Here is a 21,327-nt window from a genome sequence, read left to right on the forward strand (position 1 = left end):
ACGCCCCTCTAAACTGTTTAAAACCTATTTGTTGGGCCTAGTGTTATGTACCACAGTGAAACTATTTAGAACGTAAAACATATTCAAGTTATTTAGGCCTTGAGAAAGTACTCAGAATTTTTTGTAGCTTCCTAAAAAGTAAATACCATGTCTGAGGCAGGTCCTCCCCAGGAGCTAACCTAACCTGAGGCCCTACAGGATCCTGAGGTGTTGATGTTGACGGTGACCCCAACAGCAATCCTACCAAAAGCAACACTGGGAGTACTGGGAGTACTGGCTGTACCTAAGGAGAAATAGAAGTAAAGATGCAGATGTTCCAATACAAAGAGTCCCCCAGTGCACATGCAGTCAATGTAGTGGTAAGTCTCCAGATGGGATCCTAAGTGAGCCCTGACCATGTAATGGAGCTCACCAAAGAAACTTTTGACTCTGAAGGGGGGGCAGATGTAGCTGCCCGGGCTGTCTGGCCCATTAACCTAGAAACATATGGAAAACAGTCTCATATAAGTGAGATCAGAGTTGAAGCACTGAGGGACAGAGGTGCAATTATTGTCACTATGGTGACAAAATACTGATATCCCCAGGACAGTACTTGACTGGTGAGACAATCACAGTCCTCAACTCTGATAATCAGACTAAGGTCCATCCCATGGCGGTGGAGTCCTTAGACTGGGGAAGGGTTAATGGCCGCAAGAAGGTGGTGATATCCTCTTTAATTCCTGTAAGATGTCTGTTTGGCAGTGATCTGGAGTCCTCAGCATGGGCTGAGGTCAAAAGAAAAACCCACTCAGCTATTCTGTGTGAACACAGAAGGGGTGTGTATGAGAACCAGAGCACAGTGCAACACAGTGGAAGAGACAAAGAAGTTGGAGTCTGGAATAATTGCCCAACTCTCCAAGAGAAAAGGCAAGAGGTTGGGGAAACCAACTTCTGAACAGACCAACTCAGGCCGTCTCCTCAGCGAAAAGATCTGTCAGCCCCAAGTGGTACTGAACCACAAGAATTTGGGCCTTCACAGCAGAGAACCTGGGCCCATGGGGGCCATCTATGTAAGATCTCTGCCAGATACAGAGGATCTGTCCCACTCTTGAATGCCTGAGACAGTCAGCGACTGATCGGGAAACATGAGATGTCAGTGGCTCCATCAAACCTATTGGGAGTAGGGAGTCCTCTACACTAAGGCCATAGACCCCAAAGCTGGTGCCACTGGGAGAGTGGTAGTACTTCAGATGTATAGAGAGTTCTTACTCACTTTGGCTCATGATATCCCCCTTAGCTGGGCAGCTTAGCTAGTTCAAAACTTGGAGTAGATTAGTTACCCACTTCTACTGGCCAGGTATGTCCAAGAAGGTGACGGAGTGCAACTCCTGTGCCTCCTGCCAAGCTAGTGGCAAAGCAGGTGGCCGCCCAAATGACTCCTTAATTCCACTTCCAGTGGTTGGGGTTTCCTTTGAAAGGGTAGGGGTTGATGATGTTGGCTCACTCGAATCTCCAACAGCCTCAGGGAACAGATTTATACTGGTGGTGGTGGATCAAGCCACAAGATACCCTGAAGCAATACTACTTAGGACTGCTATTGATTCTGTAGAGACTCAGTCCCTCATTGAGATCTTTACCAGGATGAGTTTCACTAAGGAAGTGGCATCAGACTACAGGTATAAACTTCATGTATGGCTACCTGAAACACATGTGGGCTGAATGTGGAGTGGCTTATAAGTACGGCACCCCATTTCACCCACAAACACATAGTTTAGTTGAGAGATTCAAAAAAACCATAAAAGGAATGATCATGGGACTCCCTGAAAAACTCAGAAGTCAATTGTATATCATGCCTGAGTTTTTCATACAGAGAAGTGCTTCCAGTTGGAGACGAGCGGATTGACTCGCGGGACGCTAGCAGCAATACTATTTAAGAGGCCGTGTAAGGAGGAACTAAATTGAAAAAAAAACGAAATACGCCAACGTGCATACTCCTCGATATACACATATTAAATATTGGTTGCATTTACAATTACGTCAAAGTATATGGACGTTTTCAACAAAGCTGTGATCCAAGTACTGTACCGCGTATACTCTGGATTTTTAACAACCATTCTGCTGTTTACCTAACAACAACTCGTCTCAGTTTGGAGTGGTGCTTTAAAGAAGTAACCAAGATCTGCCGAGCAGTTTTCCGTTTAATCAGTCCAAAGTGAGAATTTTATTCCACTTAAGAGATAGGAGGCACAAGTTTCCTACTCTGATGATTAGATCATGACACGAGATATCTTGGGAAGACAGTCAATATTTCCTGATGAAGACGGCGATATACTAACTGTCCGTCGAAACGCGTCGTAATTAAGGGAATAGTACTACTTATATTTGATCTAGGAATTTTGTGTACCTCCCTTTTATAGGTTTAGGAATTTGATTAGATGTATTGATGTACTTGATTCTTTTCCTCTGATATATTCTCTGTGTTCCCAAGTTTTATGTAATTTTAATTTGTTTTTTAACCAATTTTATGTATGAATAAACTGTGCTATTCGAACTGACCGTTTTCTCATGATTCTGTAGCTTATGCTTTGCTCTTAGTTTTGATGTTTGAATATTTGTTGTCTAATTTTTGTCTTAGATAAGTTGATGTCTTTTCACTTAATGTGCCCAAAGGGAATTTTTATTTGACATAAAGTCATCCTGTATGGGGACCTTTGTGTCTAGTGAAGGAAGGCTATGAGAGACCTCTCAAAACATCTAAGAAAGACATAGTGGACTATGTGCTTAGCCTTCATTTCACAATGGCTGAATACATGGAAAAGGCATCCTTAAACCGTGAGGCCAGCCAACAGCTTTAGAAGCTCTGGTATGATGAAACAACCAGGGTGGAAGGTGTGGGTTTTGGAGCCAGTGGCTCCTAGGGGCCTCCAGAACAAGGGGAGTGGGACCAACCCTATCCTAGAAAGAAGAGGGTAGGTCACCTATCTGGTGGACCTTGGCACTTGCTGGAACCCAAAAAGGGTCATCCATGTAAACTGCTGTAAACCCTATCACAACAGGGAAGAAGTGGCCACGCGGATGGTCACTGATGAGAATCAGGAGAACGGAAGTGAATCCCTCCCTCACCTCCTCTCTCACATAAGCTGTCTGCCCAACAGGAGGCCAACTGCAGGCAAGTACTGCCCTGATATGCTGAGTTCCTCTCTTCAACCCCTGGTCAGACAGGCATGTGGTTACATGACATGGACACCAGAGACAGCCTACCTGTCAAAAATAAAACCTGCATGCAGTCTGACCATGTCAAAGGGGGCATCAAATCTGATATAAGCTAAATTCTGGAATTGAGATTCATTGAACTTGGCAGGATCACCTCATTCCCCTTGGTCAGGTCCTGGATGTTCTACGTAATGCAGACCTCACTATCAAGGCAAGCAAATGCCAGATAGATCAGGGCTCAGTTAGATCCTTGGGCCACCTGGTAGGTAGAGGCCAGGTTCAATGCTAAGAACCAAAATCTAACCAATTGTGGACTGGGCAGCTACAACCACCCATACTCAAGGCGTTCCTTGACTTGACTTGATATTGCAGGAGGTTTGTGAAGGGGTATGGGTCAATTGTGGCTCCCCTCACAGAACTAACCTCGAGAAAATGCCAAAGATAGAAAACTGGATAGTGAGCTGTCAAAAGGCTTTTGACACTCTGAAGGAAGCAATGTGCTTAGCAACCGTTCTAAAAGCTCCAGATTATTCGAAGCAGTTCATAGTGGATACAAATGACTCTGAACATAGGAAAGGAGTGGTCCTAGCCCAAACCAATGATGGTGGACATGACCAACCTGTTGCTTTCATTAGCAGGAGGTTACTTCAAAGAGAGCAGTGTTGGAGGGTCATTGAGAGGGACGCCATTGCTGTGGTTTGATCCATGAAGAAGTTGAGGCTATACTTGTTTGGCTCTCACTTCCTTGTTCAAACTGACAACATGCCTTTCAAATGGCTCTTGCACATGAAAGCTGAAAACCCAATCTGTTAAGGCGGTCCAACTCCCTACAGGGTATAGACTTTACAGTGGAACACCAACCTGGGACTGAGCATGCCAATGCAGATTACCTTTCCAGGTTCTTCCACTTAAAAGATGAAGACTCTCTTCGGAAAGGTTTGTCTCATCCTTTGGGAGGGAGTAGTGTAGGAAAGTGTCATTTTTTGACATTGTCACTCCCACTTTTTGCCTGGTATTTGATGGGATTTTAACTGGTTGTGCAATGGGTTCCTAGTAACCTGGCCCCCAGTTCCAAATCTCTTTTACAAAACCATACAATTGTTTCCTGCAATTGACAATGCCTTGCTACTGTCTGAAATTAAATGCTACCCCTGGTACCTAGGGCTGCAGGTACTAAAGAAGGTTCCTAGTGGCAACAGCATGAACTGTGCCATCCAAAGGGCTCCTGCACCGAGTTCATGCAAACTGCCACTACAGGCTGCATGTCTTGTTGCAGGTAAACGTGATAACACCACATGGCACACAGCCTGTGAGTCATGCATACCAACACTGCATGCAGTATAGGTAAGTTACCCATACCACAGCCTTACACCCTATGGCAAGCTGCACTATATTACATGTGAGGGCATTACCACACAAGCAGGTATGGTCCTGTGCCGGTCAGTTGCGTGGCTGCCAGTACAAGTGAACAGGGAAGCAATTTTTACATGCATGCGCTGGCCACTGGTGGAAATGAGCTTCCCAGCTATATAATGATTTCACTGAAACATGGGATAGTTGGTATCCAATGGCTCATATTAATCAACCTGCGCTGATGCCAGTGTGAGATTAAATAATACATGCACACAGATGCGCCACCTGAAAACTTGCCAGCCGCTTGTGTGCCAGCAGACTGGTTCTAACCAGTCTGCCACCAGAGATGAGTTTCTGACCCCAAGGGTGAGGGCCTTTGCTCTCCAGGGGCCATAAACGAAGCCTGCTTGAACAGGGGGTGCCTTCCACATCCATCCACAGGACGCCCTTTGAATTAGCATTCCAATATCGGGGAGCTTCAAAGAGACCCACTGCTTTTAGTATGCAAATTTGTCTTCTCTCACAGAAGAGGAAACCACCACCCTTTGTCCAGAGCCCTAGGGCACCAGGCAGGAAAATTAGCTAAGCCAATAATGTGTGGCCACCCTCAGGCGAGTACCACACCTGAACTGGGCTACCTGAAGTGGATGCAACTTTTCAGAAATTACCATCTTGGTGATGGCAAATTTGGGACTTCTGGGACAGGGTTATGCCCACCTTCCCCAGGATGTGTTCGTGTAGGGGGAATGGCGACCCCAGGGGTAAGTAGCCCATTGGCTACTACTCTATACTCCCCTAAATGCCCCTAGCTTCAGTATTTAGGGGAGCCCGGGCACCAGTAAATCAGATCTTGCAGACAAAAGAAGAAGAAGGGCCAAAGAGCTGTGAAAGAAAGAACTTCAGAAGAAGCAGGTGCCTCTGCACCGGCCTTACTGGCCTGTTCACATACTCTCAACAATTGCACCATAGTTGTCTCGCCCTGCAAGCTGCTGATCCTCCAAAGCCTGGGAGGGCTGCCTGCACTTCACCAAAGACTCAGGAGCTCCAGTGGATTAGCACCCAAGCCACCTAGCCCGAGCTGAAGTGGGTCAACTGTGCCAATGTGGTCCTGACGACCTACAAAGAAGAAGGGCATTGAAGATTCACTAAAGCAACAGACCAAGGAAGATCAACTGACTTGATTACATTATGCCTCACCTGGGGAGGCATAACTTTTTGGCGCATCGCCAGGTTTAACAGGTTTGGTAAATTTGGGAATGCGTAACAAATCATGGGATTTGTGTGGAAACATCCACCAAAATGCCCATGGAAAGCCTCCCTGGAACAGAGTATGATTTGCCCTGCGTTGCATTACTCCATATTTTTTAAGGCAATTAAAGCTACACAATTTGGCTTTGGTGGCTTCATATATATGACTTAGAGGTTTGTGTCGTGCATTTACTATGTTGCGTGGTGAAACCCTGATGCAAAGCTCTCATAAATATGCCCAACAGTTTGGCATAGAAAGTTGGAGGAAAAGGGTATTTGACCAGTGCAAAAGTTAAAAGGTTTATTGAGTTTTAAGAAGAAGGCCCTCGGGCCACTATTGGAGGATGCAGATGGAGCCTAGGTGATGAGTATATAAGTGCTGGAAGTAATGAGGAAGTGCCAGGCACAAACAAGGTGGAATGAGAAGCAGTTGGGAACCCATTCATTCAGGAGAGGGGCAGCGACTAAGACATTTTGGTGGGCGTGAGCACTAACAGAATGAAAGCACTGGGCAAGTGGAAAAGTGATTGCATGTGGGGTTATCTGAGATTTATAGGGCACCTAACGACTGTGCTTTCATCTTGCTGGCTTGGAGGAAAGGAAGGGTAGGAATAGAAAGATTTGAATATGTAGACATTCACTTGTGAGGTTGACCTGGGATCAAAAGGGTAAGCAGTTTTTTGGATAACAGCTGGTACATAAGTATGACATGGGTAGCAAGAAGTGGGTCTTGTTCATGATGACAAAGTGAGAGTTGACAGCAAAATGGCCAAGACTGAATGAGGAGGTGTTACAGGTACCAGCTACAGTCCATAGTCCTGCAGTTGTTGAAAATGATGAAAAAGAATTCTACAGGGATGATAGTAAGTAATGGTGTACTACTGGACGCAGTTGTTGCCCAGAAGAGTGTGGAGAGGGGCATGAATATAGGATTATCACGAAGAAGAAGACAACTCACCCAGGGGAAACTTGGAATTGCATTGAGAATTAGCTAACATTTTTCTGTTTTCCCCTTGCCTCCCAACCCATTACGCCATCTCTTTACCCATGATGTTCATCTCTGTTCTATAATGTAAATATATTTGATGCTATTGCCATGAAATGCAGTGATCTATGAGATTGCATACTGATTATTTACTTTGGAGGGTGCCTCACGGCCTTGTGCAGTCATGTATATATCAGCACATTCTAGATCTGCAGGGAGACATGCACCAGACCAGTTACAAAGTATGTTCCCACAAGTCTCCTGAACTGACGGTTAGTTAGATATTAATACCCTTGTACTCTGAATGTGCCTCCACTTGTTATGTAACTGTACCAGGAAAAACGTAAAAACAGATCCTACAAAAAAAGAGTGTGGCGAGGGGCTTGGACCCTGGTGAACATAAACAGGTCACATAAGGAGATCAATAGAAACATTTACATTTTTTATAAGGTCAAGGGTATCAAGGTGATTGAGCACAGTGAGATTGTTATATGAATGCATGGTTTTGTTTCTGCATGATAGACTACATCTTTCATTACTATCAAACAGATCATAGTTGGAGAAACTGATGGAGAAGATAGAGGAATGAACAGAGCCAGCTAAGTTATAACATTGGCTAAGGTCATTGTTCTAGAGAAGGGTAGGGTGGGAATGTTGGGGTGGGAAGACTTTAGGGAAGGTAGTATCAGTAAATGTTAGAATGCTGCCTATGGCTCTCTAGCATGTGCAGCTCAGCCTGAGAATGTAAGGGTTAGCCTGTTAGCCCAAATTACTTCCCATAAAAGTTTCCTTTTGCCCATCTAACAAAAGAATGGCATGTTGAGTCACTGCTCAACCAGTAACTCATGACCGTGTGATTTCGTGGCTGATGAATTGTCTGGTTGTTGTTTATACACTAGCATGGCATGAGAAACATCCATTGTATTCAAGAGGGCATAGCATGACAACAAAACTGCACACATACTACAACAAGACAAACATGTGTGCACACAATATAATCGAACAGGAATTGTGGAAGTATGAATGAGAAAGTATGGCAATTCCCTTTTCTTTACCCCATCTATGCTACAATGACTTACTACATGACTCATATATCAGAAAGTGTCCCAGTGGCAGCTGGTACCCTAAATATTTGGTAGGCAGCCAACCAGCCACTGGCCAACGTGAGGACAATGACAAAGCTGTCAGTAATGGCTTATCATAAACTGTGTTTATAACAAAAAAACAACAGCGATCTGGCGTTGAGGCTAAATAAAATTTTTAAAAATGTACTTGCCCTCTCCACTGGCTTGCCTTCTTTGGTCATCCTCGTGCTTCAGCCCCTCAGTGCTGGTGGTCTCTGCTGCAATTGAAGTCTCCATACCCATCCAGATGCAGCTCACATGCTGCTGATAATGTTAAGCAGCATGAGAGCAGTGCCAGGATTGGCTATAGCAGGCTGCAGGCTGCCACGGGGCTCCTGCAGGCACTGTGGACCTGTGCCGCTTTCCACCCTACTGTCTAACACAGCTGGGTGGAGTGGTTTAAAGTGTGCAGGTCAGGCTGCCCGTCGCAAGACAGCCTTCCAAAATGACATGCGCACTCTAAGCTGGTGGAGTGAGCACCACTCCCTGCTGACAGTCAGCAGCAGTGGCCCTGCCCCCAAACAAAGCTGGCTGGGGAAAGGGAAAAATAAAATGGTAATAAATTCATTTTAGTACCATTCTATTTCTCACCTTTGTGGCTTTGGCATCAGGGGGGTGACGCTTGCGTACATCATACCTAACCTCGAAGTATTTTAACATGTCTTAACAAATATGCACGTCCTTGCATTTTCTAAAGGCTATGATGCTCGTTTCATACAAAATCACATTTGTGAGCTTGTAGAAAAAACTTCACACAGTCCATTTGAGTTTTTGTTTGTTTTAAAGAAGCTGGATAGGTCAGAATTAAAAAAAGCGTATTACTCTCCGTTTCGCCTGCTCAGGCGAAGGTGAATGAGTAAAGTGGATTATCCCACACATCTTGTAGAAATACTGTTACAGTTCTGAAGGTCCGGAGTTGAATATATCTTTATATAAATCTATAATTACCTTTGTTGGCATGTTCTCTACTAATATAGTTGGAGAACACATAGGGGCATATTTACGAGACAAGTGGCGGAGCATGGAGTTAGTTGCACATAAACAATCAATGGTGTTTTGTTATTTCTATGTGTGCCACATAATGCAGAACACGTGGAAACAGCAAAAACGAGGAGAAAGAATGCATTTCTACTCCTTTTGCCTGTTTTAGACCAGGGGCGCTCCTTTGAACACTTGTTGTGGGGGGTAGAAGACTCGTTTTGGGGGGAGAATCACCCCTACCTGCTCACTGCTGCCCACAGGACATTTGGGAATCCTTGATGCTTCTCCCCCGCCGCCGCAGAACTACAGGATAGTGGCTGCCGTGGGGTGGGGAAACTACATCCCCCAGACTCCTCTGCTGCTACTTCCGCCCCCGGAGGGGATAGAAAAAGAAGGACAGCCCTCGCGTAGCGGGCTCGCGCGCGGTCTAAGCCCGGGCAAAGGGCGGGCCCTCTGTGGCCCTCAGAGGCACGAGGGGAACGGGACGGGGCCACTCCCCCTGACTCCATTTCACTGCTAAGGTAATAACTTTATGTCCATTTTGGCAAGGGATTACAAACTGAACTTTAGCTGAGAACATTCTAATATCCTCAGACTTTCTTGAGACCTTGTCATAACCTTGTGATAGCCTAACAATCGCAAACCCCATCATGACACACAAGGGGGTGACCAATAGATCTATCAGCCATAGAGACTTGCATCCAGGGACACAAGTTCCAAGCAGGCCATCTCCGTCCACCGTCAATTTGATTGAAACTGTCAAGACTAGTACATCTATTAACCAATCGCTTGACCCAACCAATGGCATAACGCAACACCTCTCGCTCCTGGATGAACTAAATTCCCTCTGCAAAACAAGGTATGCCACCGTGGAACCCAGAAATGAAATTAAAAGTTCCTCCCCTTGCCTCGTTGATCAAACCAGTATGTCTACCCCAATTGCCAGCCCCCGGGCCCAACCCAAAAATGTTAATACACCAAACACGGTCTCTTCGCAGTCCTTGTCTAGTAAAAGGAAGTGGGATGGGGATAAGCACATAGGGAATAAATCAAAACAGCAAAAATTATGTTTTAACTCCCCACTGACTGCAACTAACCCCCTCCAAAAATCGGAAGAAAAAATAGACCAATGGATAACCTCTCTCAATTAGAACTTTCTGGCTCAGATTGAACAAATGGTCGGCTCACTCATCTCTCCACTGATTGTTAAAATTACCACCCTAGAGGATAGGCTGTTGGGAATAGAGAAATGTTTAAAGGCCAGCCAAACCCGCACTGAAATTTCTTTAACATCAATTTGTCCGAGCTCACTTGGTACCAAAAGTAACAGTCAAACTTGTCCCCTAGTCCCTATCCCTTCACTCCCCGATGTACCTAAAGCTAATCACAAACCGGGTCCTTTACAATATACTGTTTCAAAAGTAGAGCCAAATAGGAATACTACTCACATACAGCTACCCCCGGAGGCTGCACCCTTTGTGTGTGTTCTTGCAGGAGTTCCCGAAATCAAACATGGAAAAACTGAGCGGGAACAAGACTTACTTAACAAAGTCATATATTGGCTAACTAAAAACAGGCCTTTGCCCCTTGGTCTAGATGGTACTATCAAGTCAGTTAGAAGGGTGGGCTGGCTAGGCCCCCTACAGAAAGATATTGACGGGGACCTCGTTCTAATAAAATTTAAAAGCAGCTCAGTCGTTCCTTACCTGCGAACTTTGTACCCCCGTGAAGGTGTTGGCCCTATATCCATCTGGGACCTACAAGACTTCTACCCAAGCAGGGCATATAAGCCTAGACTAAAATTAAGGGCAGAGTCAGTGTACCCAAAGGGCAGAAATACGCGTACACTGTGTGGCCATGACTTCTCCACCTTGAACTATCCGGTCACAATGTTCATTGGCCATGGGTATGGAAAAACATGAATTCTACTATGAAACAAAGGAACTTATTTATGCAACATGGACTAATGTTTTATCTTCCTTCTATTTTGTGTATTTGTATGTAATTCTTGTCATGAGTGTTTTTAAATGTATGCTTTTATGATTTAAAAAAAAAATCGAATAAAGCTAAAGAACTGAACTGAACTGACCAGGTTTACCCTGGTCTTAATTTTGGCGCTGCCTCCTATTTACGCCACCATTGTAAATAAGGAGCAGCATCAAAATCAATGGGTGTTGCGGTGGAACCCTCTCCACAACACTTATTGCCTTGTCCTTTCACGCTAAGTATAGCTCAAAAGGGGGCCTTTTTTATAAGGCAGCGTTAAGCCACATTAAGTTGCTCAATGCTGCTCGATTTGCGAGAGTTTACAGATAAAAAGGCACTTTAGAAACGAATCATCCAGCTTCTAGTAATAAAAGCCTACCATCCACCACTCTGAACCTTGTGATATAATAAAATGTCACCAATTGACCAGAATGTGACTCGCACGGCTTTTTTGCTGCTTCTTGGCTCTTCTCAAGGTGCATAATACAAAACAATGCTTATTAATGACCTAATAATAGGACACAGAATGTTCCTGATTCGCTGTTGCTCCTGGAGCACATGCCCTAATTCGGATTTTAGAGGGCATTATTATTGAGATAATTGCCCTTCGCCCTTGGTATGCACCTTTGAGTTTGGCTTATGACGCATACGTAAGTGATGAGATATTACCATCTGACGATGAGGCTCTAAAACTAAATGATCTTTATTTCCATGCTGTTATATGTTTGTCCTCATACACAAAGCACTGGAATGTGCCAAAGAAGTAGAGATTTGCATCAATTTTAAAGTAAGCAATATTAATAATTTGAAAATCGTATACATTTGGTACAAAGTTCACCAAACGAAATTAACTGTATCCACAACTCACGTTTGCTCTGTTTGGCTTTGCAAATACATTACAAATCTTCCTCTTTCAATGGTAAACAAAATACAGTTAACATTACCTGTAAACCGCTTCAAAAACTTTCGATGATATTCCAGAAACCCTTTGGTGCTGATGCGTCCCCTCCCTGTGAAAAAATAATAACCAGATAATCACTTTGCCATTTTTATCTAGCCTTCGATTTCGTAATACTGTCATTTCAGGTCATATTTAATAAAGCAACACATTTGGACGGAAAGGGTCCCAATTGTTCTCTAGTACTCGAATGATGTCTTCGTTCCTTATGGTGTCTGAGTAAATGATCATACTCAAGTGAGTCCTGATTACAAGATATAAAATATCTCTAGTATGACATTACCGTCTGCTATAGTAGACATATAGGAGGCAGTAAGAAACCATTACCTAAAGAGTAGGTAATCAAGTGATTTAAAAACATTCATCAAAATACCATGTGGTATGGAATACACAAAAACAACGTCAGTGAAGCACTGTAAGTTACAATATACTCAATCAACAGTTTTAGTTAAAAATATCAGGATTTATTATTTATTAAAAAAAGGCACAAGGCATAGCCCTATGATCAGTACATAAATAACACAATATGCAATTCATAAAGAAACTTTTATTAAAAAAAACAAAGAGTCGACGCAGCGTTTCGGTGTTTATATGGATGTTGCACCTTCTTCAGGATGTTTTTTTTTCTCTCTAGTCACTAGGGACTATTCTTATTCTTGGTTAAAAATAGGAAAGACAAAGCTGCTTAGTCATTTGCACTGTTGTCAGATGTCGATTATAACTCTTTTATACATCCACCTGTAATCAGGCTGTTCAACAATACATATGAAGCTGTGCCAAAGGTGACCACCGTATCTGTGGTTACGTAGCAATACAAAGGAACAAAGCTGTTGTAGGGTCAGCGATACAATCCAATCATGGGATCTAGTCGTATCATTTAGTCATACTGCAATTAACATCTCTTAATGTTACGACCGTCAGGTTCTAGGATTTCCAATGGTCCAATGATCTGGCACCAAGCAGACTGTCCTCCTTCTTCGGCACAGCGCCCTTGATAATTCCCATAGAAGCCCATGTTAACACAAGCGAAAACCAATAAAGGGTTTGGCTTATCTGCAGTAAGGCCAAGCCTTAGATTTAAGTAACAACCACAATATGCCAGTACTGCAAAATTACTTATCAAAACAACACCATGACGAAAAGAATTAAACTGTTTCATCAGAAAAAAACATTCAATTGAATTAATCCATTTATTTCTGGTAATTAGTCAAAAATTCAAATTTTTTCTTTTTATCAATTTATCAAAAACCGTCACATATTAAATCCACAGGAGAGGGAAAGGTTTTGTGTTTTCTAAAATTGACACACTCTTACACTCATTCATTAGTTTTTCGCATACATACTCATATATACAGTTTTTTACACATCAAAAATGTGGTGTTTGAAGAAAAAAAGGAAAACAGGGGGGGGTTAGGAAAAAATCTTCACAAATCAAAAACTTCAATTCTACAGCCAAATAAATGGATATACGCACCGCAGGATGACCCAGCCTTTAAGGCGGACCGGGCCCAGCTGGGCTCTAACAGCATGTTGGCTCCTCTGTACCACAAGGGCATTGCGGCGAAACTGTTGGGGCCCACCAAACACACGGTACAACTATGGTATAAAGCACAATCGAAACTACACTGGGCGGGGGTAATCACAAAACTAACACCATTGTGGGACACTAAAGCACTGGGCCATCTGAGGCGTTCTAAGGGATTCGATCAGTGGGACGCCATTGGGATATCGACTGTGGGGGACATGTGGTCCGGGGAGGGGGTGATCCCATTCCTTTCCCTCCAACAACAATATGAATTAAGGGACACGGAAAGATTCAGATACATACAAATCAGACACGCACTCATGGCAGCGATCCCGCCTGACACCACGCCTCCGGAGTCCTCCCCGTTGGAAGACCGCCTACTCACGGACTGTGTGCTGGAGGGTGCAACTTCCCTAACCTACCGGAAACTGCTTAATAACTTACCTGAGCCACTAGGTAAACTTAAGGGCAAATGGGTGGAAGACCTTGGGGATTTCGATGACTCCGAATGGAATGCAGCTCTGTCGTCCCCGCGTGAAGCCGGTATTTCGGCTAGGTTCCGCCTCATACAACTGAAAGTCCTTCATAGAATCTACTATACTCGGGTGGCGTTGCACAAACTGCAGAGGGCGGACGACCCACTCTGTCTGCGGAGATGCGGGGGGGAGGGCACGCTCTTGCATACACTTTGGGGCTGCACGTACATATCGAGCTATTGGCGGTGGGTGCTCCGTACCATCGCACAGACACTGAATTCAAATGTACCTCAAAATCCCAGGGTGTGCTTGCTGAATGTCTGGGGTCCTACCGATTTGACACACTATGGTAAAATGTGGGTTACGATAGGCTGCATGGTGGCCAAACGCGACATTGCGCAAAAGTGGGGTGTGGCTGAGCTACCCACGCTGGCGCAATGGCTCAGGAACATGGACACGCTCATGATAACGGAAAGGGCAGTATATAAGACGAGGGATAATCCTCGTAAGTGGAATGGAGTTTGGCTGCCTTGGAACTCCTACAGAGGGGACATCTGTGAGCCTTTGCCAGAGAGTGATAGTGAGAGCTCTGATGACGACACTGACACAGACTGATTATGGGGGAGGGAATCATGTTACAGGCGAGGGGCCTGCCCAGATTGCATGGTGTTGGGGGCAGTTGTAGGGGGGTGGGCACACTAGAGGGTGGCGGGGGGTGATGTACACGGATTCTACATTTGCCAGCAGCCACGTGCCTCGGTACTCAATGACTATGAATATGTCGGTCAATGTTGAGCCATATGTTTAGTTCCTCGTTTTGTTTTTTCAAAATACAAAATGCAAGCGAAAGTTATGTATGGAAAAATGAAATTGTTTCTCGGAATGTTCTTAATGCCCCATATACTGACTGTAACATGTGACCAGAATGGTCTGCAGCTCCTGAATGTTTACATCACTGTACTGAATACCGTTTCTGGCCTTCCCATTTGGAGGCATTTCTATGTAACATTATTGTACAATGCTAATAAAGTCTTGCTCTTCAAAAAAAAAAAAAAAAAAAAATTCTACAGCCAAATAACAAAACGAGGAACATTTAGAATTCAATTAGTACATTTTCATGTTAACACAAGAACATGGGCTTCTATGGGAATTAACAAGGGCGTATTATCAAGCCCATTATCGCCATTTTATCGGCAGTTTCCTGCCGATAAAATGGCGATAATTTTAACACTGGTCCTTGATAATATGCCCCTCATTAACTCCTCTGATGTATGTTAATTTTTAAGATGGCACCTTGCAAGACACGAGTTGTACCCCTTTGCTCTCGTACCGTTAACAGCTAAAGTTTGCGCTATACAAATAGTGCAAAATTCATACAAACTTAACATCAATTATCTAATGTCTCTCCTTTTCAAATCAATGGGCTTGCTCTAAGTGTTCTGATTGGGCTAAAACCCTCAAAAAGACAACGTGAATAGTGAACACATACTAATAATTCAGCATTTACAGAAAGTAATCAATTAAATTGCAACGAAAATCAAATGTGAAGTCCTACTCCAAGTATTTCATTCAATGAACATTATTTAGCATTGCAAATTAGATAGCATTAAACTGCATTTTGATTTGGACAGAGTCTGTCAATATCCACAAAGGAAAGCCATAGCACATACATCTGGCATATCCCTGCACTATGCGGCAGGCAACATGCGGTGCCTGCCATATGGTGCAGGGATATGTAGGAGGACACAGGGCACATATCGGAAGGGCAGGGATAAAGGCTTTCTGTCTGCCTTTCATGGCAGATCAACCGCCATGAAACGGCTGGTGGAAGGGGACATTGTAATCCCTACTGTGGTGCCTGATAAGGTACCGCCACTGTTGTAGGGATTGCAGACCGTCCAACGGTCCAGCGGGGTCCTTGAGCCCGTTGGATGCATAGCGGTAGGTCTCTCCGCCCACCCTACTTCATAATGCGACAGGCTGTCCTGCAGGGTCTGATGGCGGTGGGACCGCCACCGACAGCCTGACAGTGGCAGTCTCACCGCCATCGTAATGAGGCCCCGAGTCGAGCGTTGGCTCAACATCCTGTGAATCTGGGCAAATCACTTATTCTCCATCTGCCTCCCAAATATTAATATGTCCTTGTGTAACATAACTTGAGCTTATGTAAAGCAATCCAATACCTTCGGGTCGAGTTCGAGCTATATAAAACTGTTAACAAAGAAAAAAACACCAAAAAAGCCTCATTACAGAATAAACCCGTATATCACTCCGTCTTCTTCCCCTGTCAAATGCCTCTGAGGATCACAGGGTTTTAATAAAGACCTAGATTGTTCGCCTTGCTCACAGAATGAGCCTAAACTTGGAGACATGATGCTGAAGAAGACAGCTTTAGAATTAATAACTATCTTATACAGGCAGCTAAATATATAGATGAAAATATTTTGTCTCTGCTCCTGAAATAAATAATTCATGAAAGCAATTATTTTCGTATGTGTTTGTGTTGTTAGGCATGTTAATATGTCTTTATATTTAACTGACAATATCATTATTTTGAAGGCAGGGCACATCAATGGCAGGCAATGCAACCACTGACAAAAGGATGTGAGAGCAGTAAAAAGAAAATCAAAAGCCTAAGAAGGAACTGACTTGGAGGGGATCTTTAGAGCACAAACTTGTTTATTCTACATGAGATCTTTCTGCACATATCTTCCTGCACCAATACGAAATCTATTGCCATGTTTTAAATAGAAGATTAAAAAAACTCTTTTGTCAACCAAAAGTTTTTTTTGTTGTTTTTTTTTACATCAAGCCGCTCTTAAGCAGCTGAGAGGATAGATAGTCTGGGGGAAACAGATGTAAAATGGTACTTATTTAGTAATCTCATAAACTGTTTTAGCTCATTGAAAACAATAATGTCTAAAGTCCCTTACTTCCCTTCACAGATTTTTGAAGCAGCTGGTATCCTACCTGAATAAACTCTTCAGAGCTCAGTGCATTAGACTTCTCCTTAGGAAAGGATTTATATTAAAAAGCTCAGGGCCAGATTTTTGAAAACTGTTGCATCGCCGCGTGAAAACAACGATGCAACAGTTTTCACCGCACCCTCCTTGTGACAGAATGGATGCACCATATTTAATGTATGGTGCTCCATGTCGCAAGTAGTTACAGATACATCAGTATTTCTGACGTATCTGAAGGCACAAAAATGGCACATTGCTGGGGTGTGGCTGAAAACAGACGCAAGTCTAGCAATGTGTCCTTTCACATGGGGCAAGCCCATGTGAATAGGCCAGCGCCAGTCTTACACCTGCTGTGAGGCTGGCGTACAATATTGACGCAGTAGAGTCCTAGAAGTGCCGCAGTGAATTGTCATAGATTTGTCTGAGCCACTTCAGCGACTCTTTATTGTGGGGGAATGCCCACCCTGCATATATTATACCTAACAAAGGTATAATGTAGTGCAGGCCTTTACAAAGTGACGTATCGGCTTAGATGCGCCACTTTGTAAATATGGCACAACGTTGCGCATTATTTACGTTGCCGCAGCGTAACAAAAAGTGATGCAACAGCGGCGTAAAAGTGTTGCAGGCCTTCATAAATCAGGCCATCATATTCCAGCAATATGATGCTAATTTTCTAATGAATATAGAACATTAGAATTCAATAAAGTGAAACACTGGGTTGTCACTAACCATATCAGAGCTTTTTCACATATGGATCAGAATTTAAAAAACAGTGCCTTCATTTTAGCTCTCCTAAGCGTTAGCCATAACTTCCACGAGAAAAGTATATCCTTCATAGTGTCCTTTTAATGCAATCTCTCCCATAGAAAATGCTTTCAGTTCTACTGCTCCTAATCGAGTTCCGTTGTTCAGGAGCACCTCACATGTGCCATTAATATAGAAAGTCACTGCTCTAGTTGTTCATTATTTTATTTATTTGGTTGAATAATATAAATCTACTGTTTTAGCTAAACCATATTCCGACTATCGGGCCGGCTCTTGGGCCTTATAACATGACTTACTTTTAGAATCTCAGCGGAGGTATTTTGGGTACATAAAGTGGAGTGGACACCATCTTACATTCACAGAGGTCCAGCACTTCAAAGCAATGACTGTCAGAATGTTTATGGAAGCAGATCTAATTTGGCCTAAAAATCTTGCCATTAGTTTACCCGCTGCTGTCTCAAGACCCATCTGTCTTAACTCATGGGAAGGCTTACTCTCTAATCACCAGGGTAACCATAAGATCTGGGCTGCTAAGTAAAACAGCTCCAGATTAGGGAATGCCCCCTCCCCCTTCAGAATCAGTTAAGTGTTTTTAAATTTACCCTGTGGTATCCCCAGTCCAGATGAAGTCCCTTGGAGTCATCTTTAAGCCCCTCAACCAATGGCATTGTTAGCCAAATAGGCAGATTACTAAAATTGAGGGTGGCCTTCAAAACATTAGCATTTTAATTACCACAATTCTTGCAATGATCTAGTTTCAGGGTTTTCATAAGCCAGAGCTGCCCCTCTGCCTCTAAGTGTGACCCCTAGGTTCCCTGCTATAAAAAGGCCCATAAGGGAGAGATGTGGTGCAGTGGCCAGGGTGGTTGACCCCGGAGCACGGGGCTCACGGTTCGAATCCTGGCACCGGTGGAAGGTCAGCCCAGCACCCTACGCCTTTGGGCAATAGATCGCTTAATCTCTCTGACGGCCCCCAGGGCCTTGAGACCCTTAGAGGTGATTAGTTTGTGCTTTGCAAATATGGGTTATGCCAATTGCAACAGTATCAGTCTAAGCCTCTGGGGCCTTCAGCACCTCATGGGGAGCTTCTTCTGCCACCAGAATTTTGTTTTGTTTTTCTGAAGAACGAGACTCAGCCCAGTGGTATATCTACTTGGTGATACCTCTTTAGCTTGTGACCGCTCCTAAAAACTGGAGCACATCAATCCGGAACCTGCTGTCTCTTTAGTTTCCTTTGAGTGCCTCATAAACATCGCTCTTTTAGTGACTAGATGTACCTCCAACTGTTAGAGTCCCACCAGGAGAAAGAACAAGTTGTTGTTGCCTCATTCATTTCTTACAGTGATTACAGTGCATAATAATGGTGTCAAGGAGGCCAGGGTTCTTCAGCAGCTCTATGGTAGCAATGGTGTGTACTGGGGGCATCACATAGTCCCGGCAATGGTCATAGCCTTTAACCTGAGGTACATGACCCAGCAGGGGACCACCATTCAGTCACTTTGACAAGGTGTCCTGTAAAGCTGCTATTTAATGCTCATTCATCTGTCACTGTTGAAGTAGGCCAGTAATTATATCACATTCAAAACACATCTGGGATCTTTAGGCCAGGCTGAGATTATCCTCTGTGATACCCCCAGTGACATTTAAATATACCATCTCAAAGCCATCAGCCAGGCTTCACTCCACCACCCCCCCCCCCTCTGGTTCTTACTTTGGTGAAAGATGTTCTCTTGGATGTTTGAGCTGTAGTCCACTCTGATTCAGATCCCCTCCTGGTGGCTTTCCTCTGCAGTACACTCAGTCCCGTGTTTACATACCAAGGCTCAGTTGCAGGAGAGGGAAGAGCCAGGCAGCAAGCAGTCATGCTCCTCCACACAGGTACCCTCTGCCACGGAGCCTTAATGGGGCCCAGCCGGCATCATGGGCTGCCGGAGCCCAGTCAGTCTGATGTGTCTGTCATCCTGGATCTTGCCGAATCGTTGAGCTCTCCCCAGGACAAATGGAGCAAATCCCAGCCTTCAAGGCCGCTGCTTAGCCAGGGGGGGAGGGGTCTCATCAGCTTCACATGCCGAGACAAAGGGAATCAGTGTACCTTGTGGGTTTCAAGCACGCTGAGATAGCAGGCGTTCTGTAAGAGTAAAGAGGAAATCATCCTCTGCCATGGACTGCCAGCCATGCCCCTAATTCTAGAAAGCTATCCTCATTCATAGAATATTGATTCCACAGAATGTCACTGCATTCCAACTGATAATTCAGAGCATCCTGGATGGCCCTCTCTGAATGTGTTGTCTTCAAGGTGACATCCTCTTGAATAGTAAAACTCGTTAGAGTCATGATTTCATATTACGTAGACTGCTAGAGAAGCTAAAGATGAGAGTCCTAATAAGCAAAAAAAGAAAAATGGCAAATGCTGGTAGTGTCAGTCATTCCACACAAATCAAAGGAGGGAGCGGAGAGAGCGTGTCCACATGGACACTGGGGGCGGATTCAGTCTCCCCAGTTATAGTTAAGGAACAAATAGAATCCACCCTCGTAAGATAGGCGAAAAAAGAAAACAGGGTCTAGAGTTGCATGTGTTTCCTACATTTGTGGGAAGCACATAGTGTTTTTTCAATACCCCTCACACACCAAAAGGGCCCTTGGTGTCATGCTTCATCATAGGGGTCTTCGCGTCCCTCTATGGAAAACGGCGTGCTACTAACCAACGAATAAGCAGGAGCGCTGATGTAATCACTATGTGTTTGTGTGTGAGGGTAGTGAGTGGTAGGGTCAGAAGTGAATGGATAAGTGAGTGTTAAAATATACCTGGCATGTGAGGTGCACGGGGTCGTGTATGGACCAGCATATCCTTGAGGTTCCTGCCTCTTTTGTAAGCGAACATGGGTTTCTCTAAGTGGAGATCACCACAAGTCAGGGTTCGCCAATGTTTGTTCACAATTTTAGAATCAAATCTGAATGGGCGTTGTAGGTTGTTACGCATATAGGTCAGGTACTTTTGATGAGAGAGTTGTACCCGGCACCCATCCTAGACAGGGCTATGAAAAGGGCGTGCAATAACAACAGAGAGACACTACTGGAAAAAAGAGTTCAAGAGACCCAGACGCTAGACCTATATGCGAACCCTGACTTGTGGTGATCTCCACTTAGGGAAACCTTTGTTCGCTCACAAAAGAGGCAGGAACCTCAAGGATATGCTGGTCCATACACAACCCCCCACAGGTCAAACCACACATACCACATTCTTTTTTTGCCTATCTTACGAGGGTGGATTCTAAGTGTCATTCATTCACCTGGGCATACATTGTCTACGAATAGCATTAAGCCTACATTCAACTTAGTATAAGCAGTGAAAAAAGCTCCCACACTTGCTGATAAATATGAACTTATGATTTTGCTTCAGTTTGTTACCAGATCATGTAAAACAGTTTTGGTGTGTAAGGAATTAACTTAAAATCGTGGAGGGTATTGTATGCAGGCAAAATACATTGATTCTACCCGGGGTGTTGAAAAATCAGATAGCTGACATCTTGGAAGAAGCTTGATGAATAATAAGATTTGTGCCTACAATTAGCAGTCAAACGTAGGGCCTGATTATGAGTTTGGCGGCCTTGGAGTGGACCACCAAGCCAGTGCCCTGCTCTAAGACAGCCAAACCCGTACTGAGACAGTCTGCCATATTTGATTGGAATACAGGACAAGCGGTACAGCTGCAGCTTGCTCATTGCAATGCGTTTTAAAGGTGCGTATATGAGCCTTGGAATGCCAGTG

At 44.1% G+C, this 21,327-nt stretch overlaps 1 protein-coding gene across 1 annotated transcript in view; it reads right to left on the reverse strand.

The window, feature by feature from the left end:
- The window catches only part of LOC144771759 (acetylserotonin O-methyltransferase-like), an 897,827-nt gene that overhangs the window by 616,523 nt on the left and 259,977 nt on the right, over nt 1-21,327 (reverse strand). The window contains exon 4 of the mRNA XM_078656055.1: nt 11,814-11,879. Within this exon, the coding sequence (XP_078512181.1) occupies nt 11,814-11,879 (66 nt within the window). The remainder of the gene's footprint in view (nt 1-11,813; nt 11,880-21,327) is intronic.

The sequence above is a fragment of the Lissotriton helveticus genome, chromosome 8, assembly GCF_964261635.1.
Source record: "Lissotriton helveticus chromosome 8, aLisHel1.1, whole genome shotgun sequence".
In the NCBI taxonomy this organism is placed as follows: domain Eukaryota; kingdom Metazoa; phylum Chordata; class Amphibia; order Caudata; family Salamandridae; genus Lissotriton; species Lissotriton helveticus.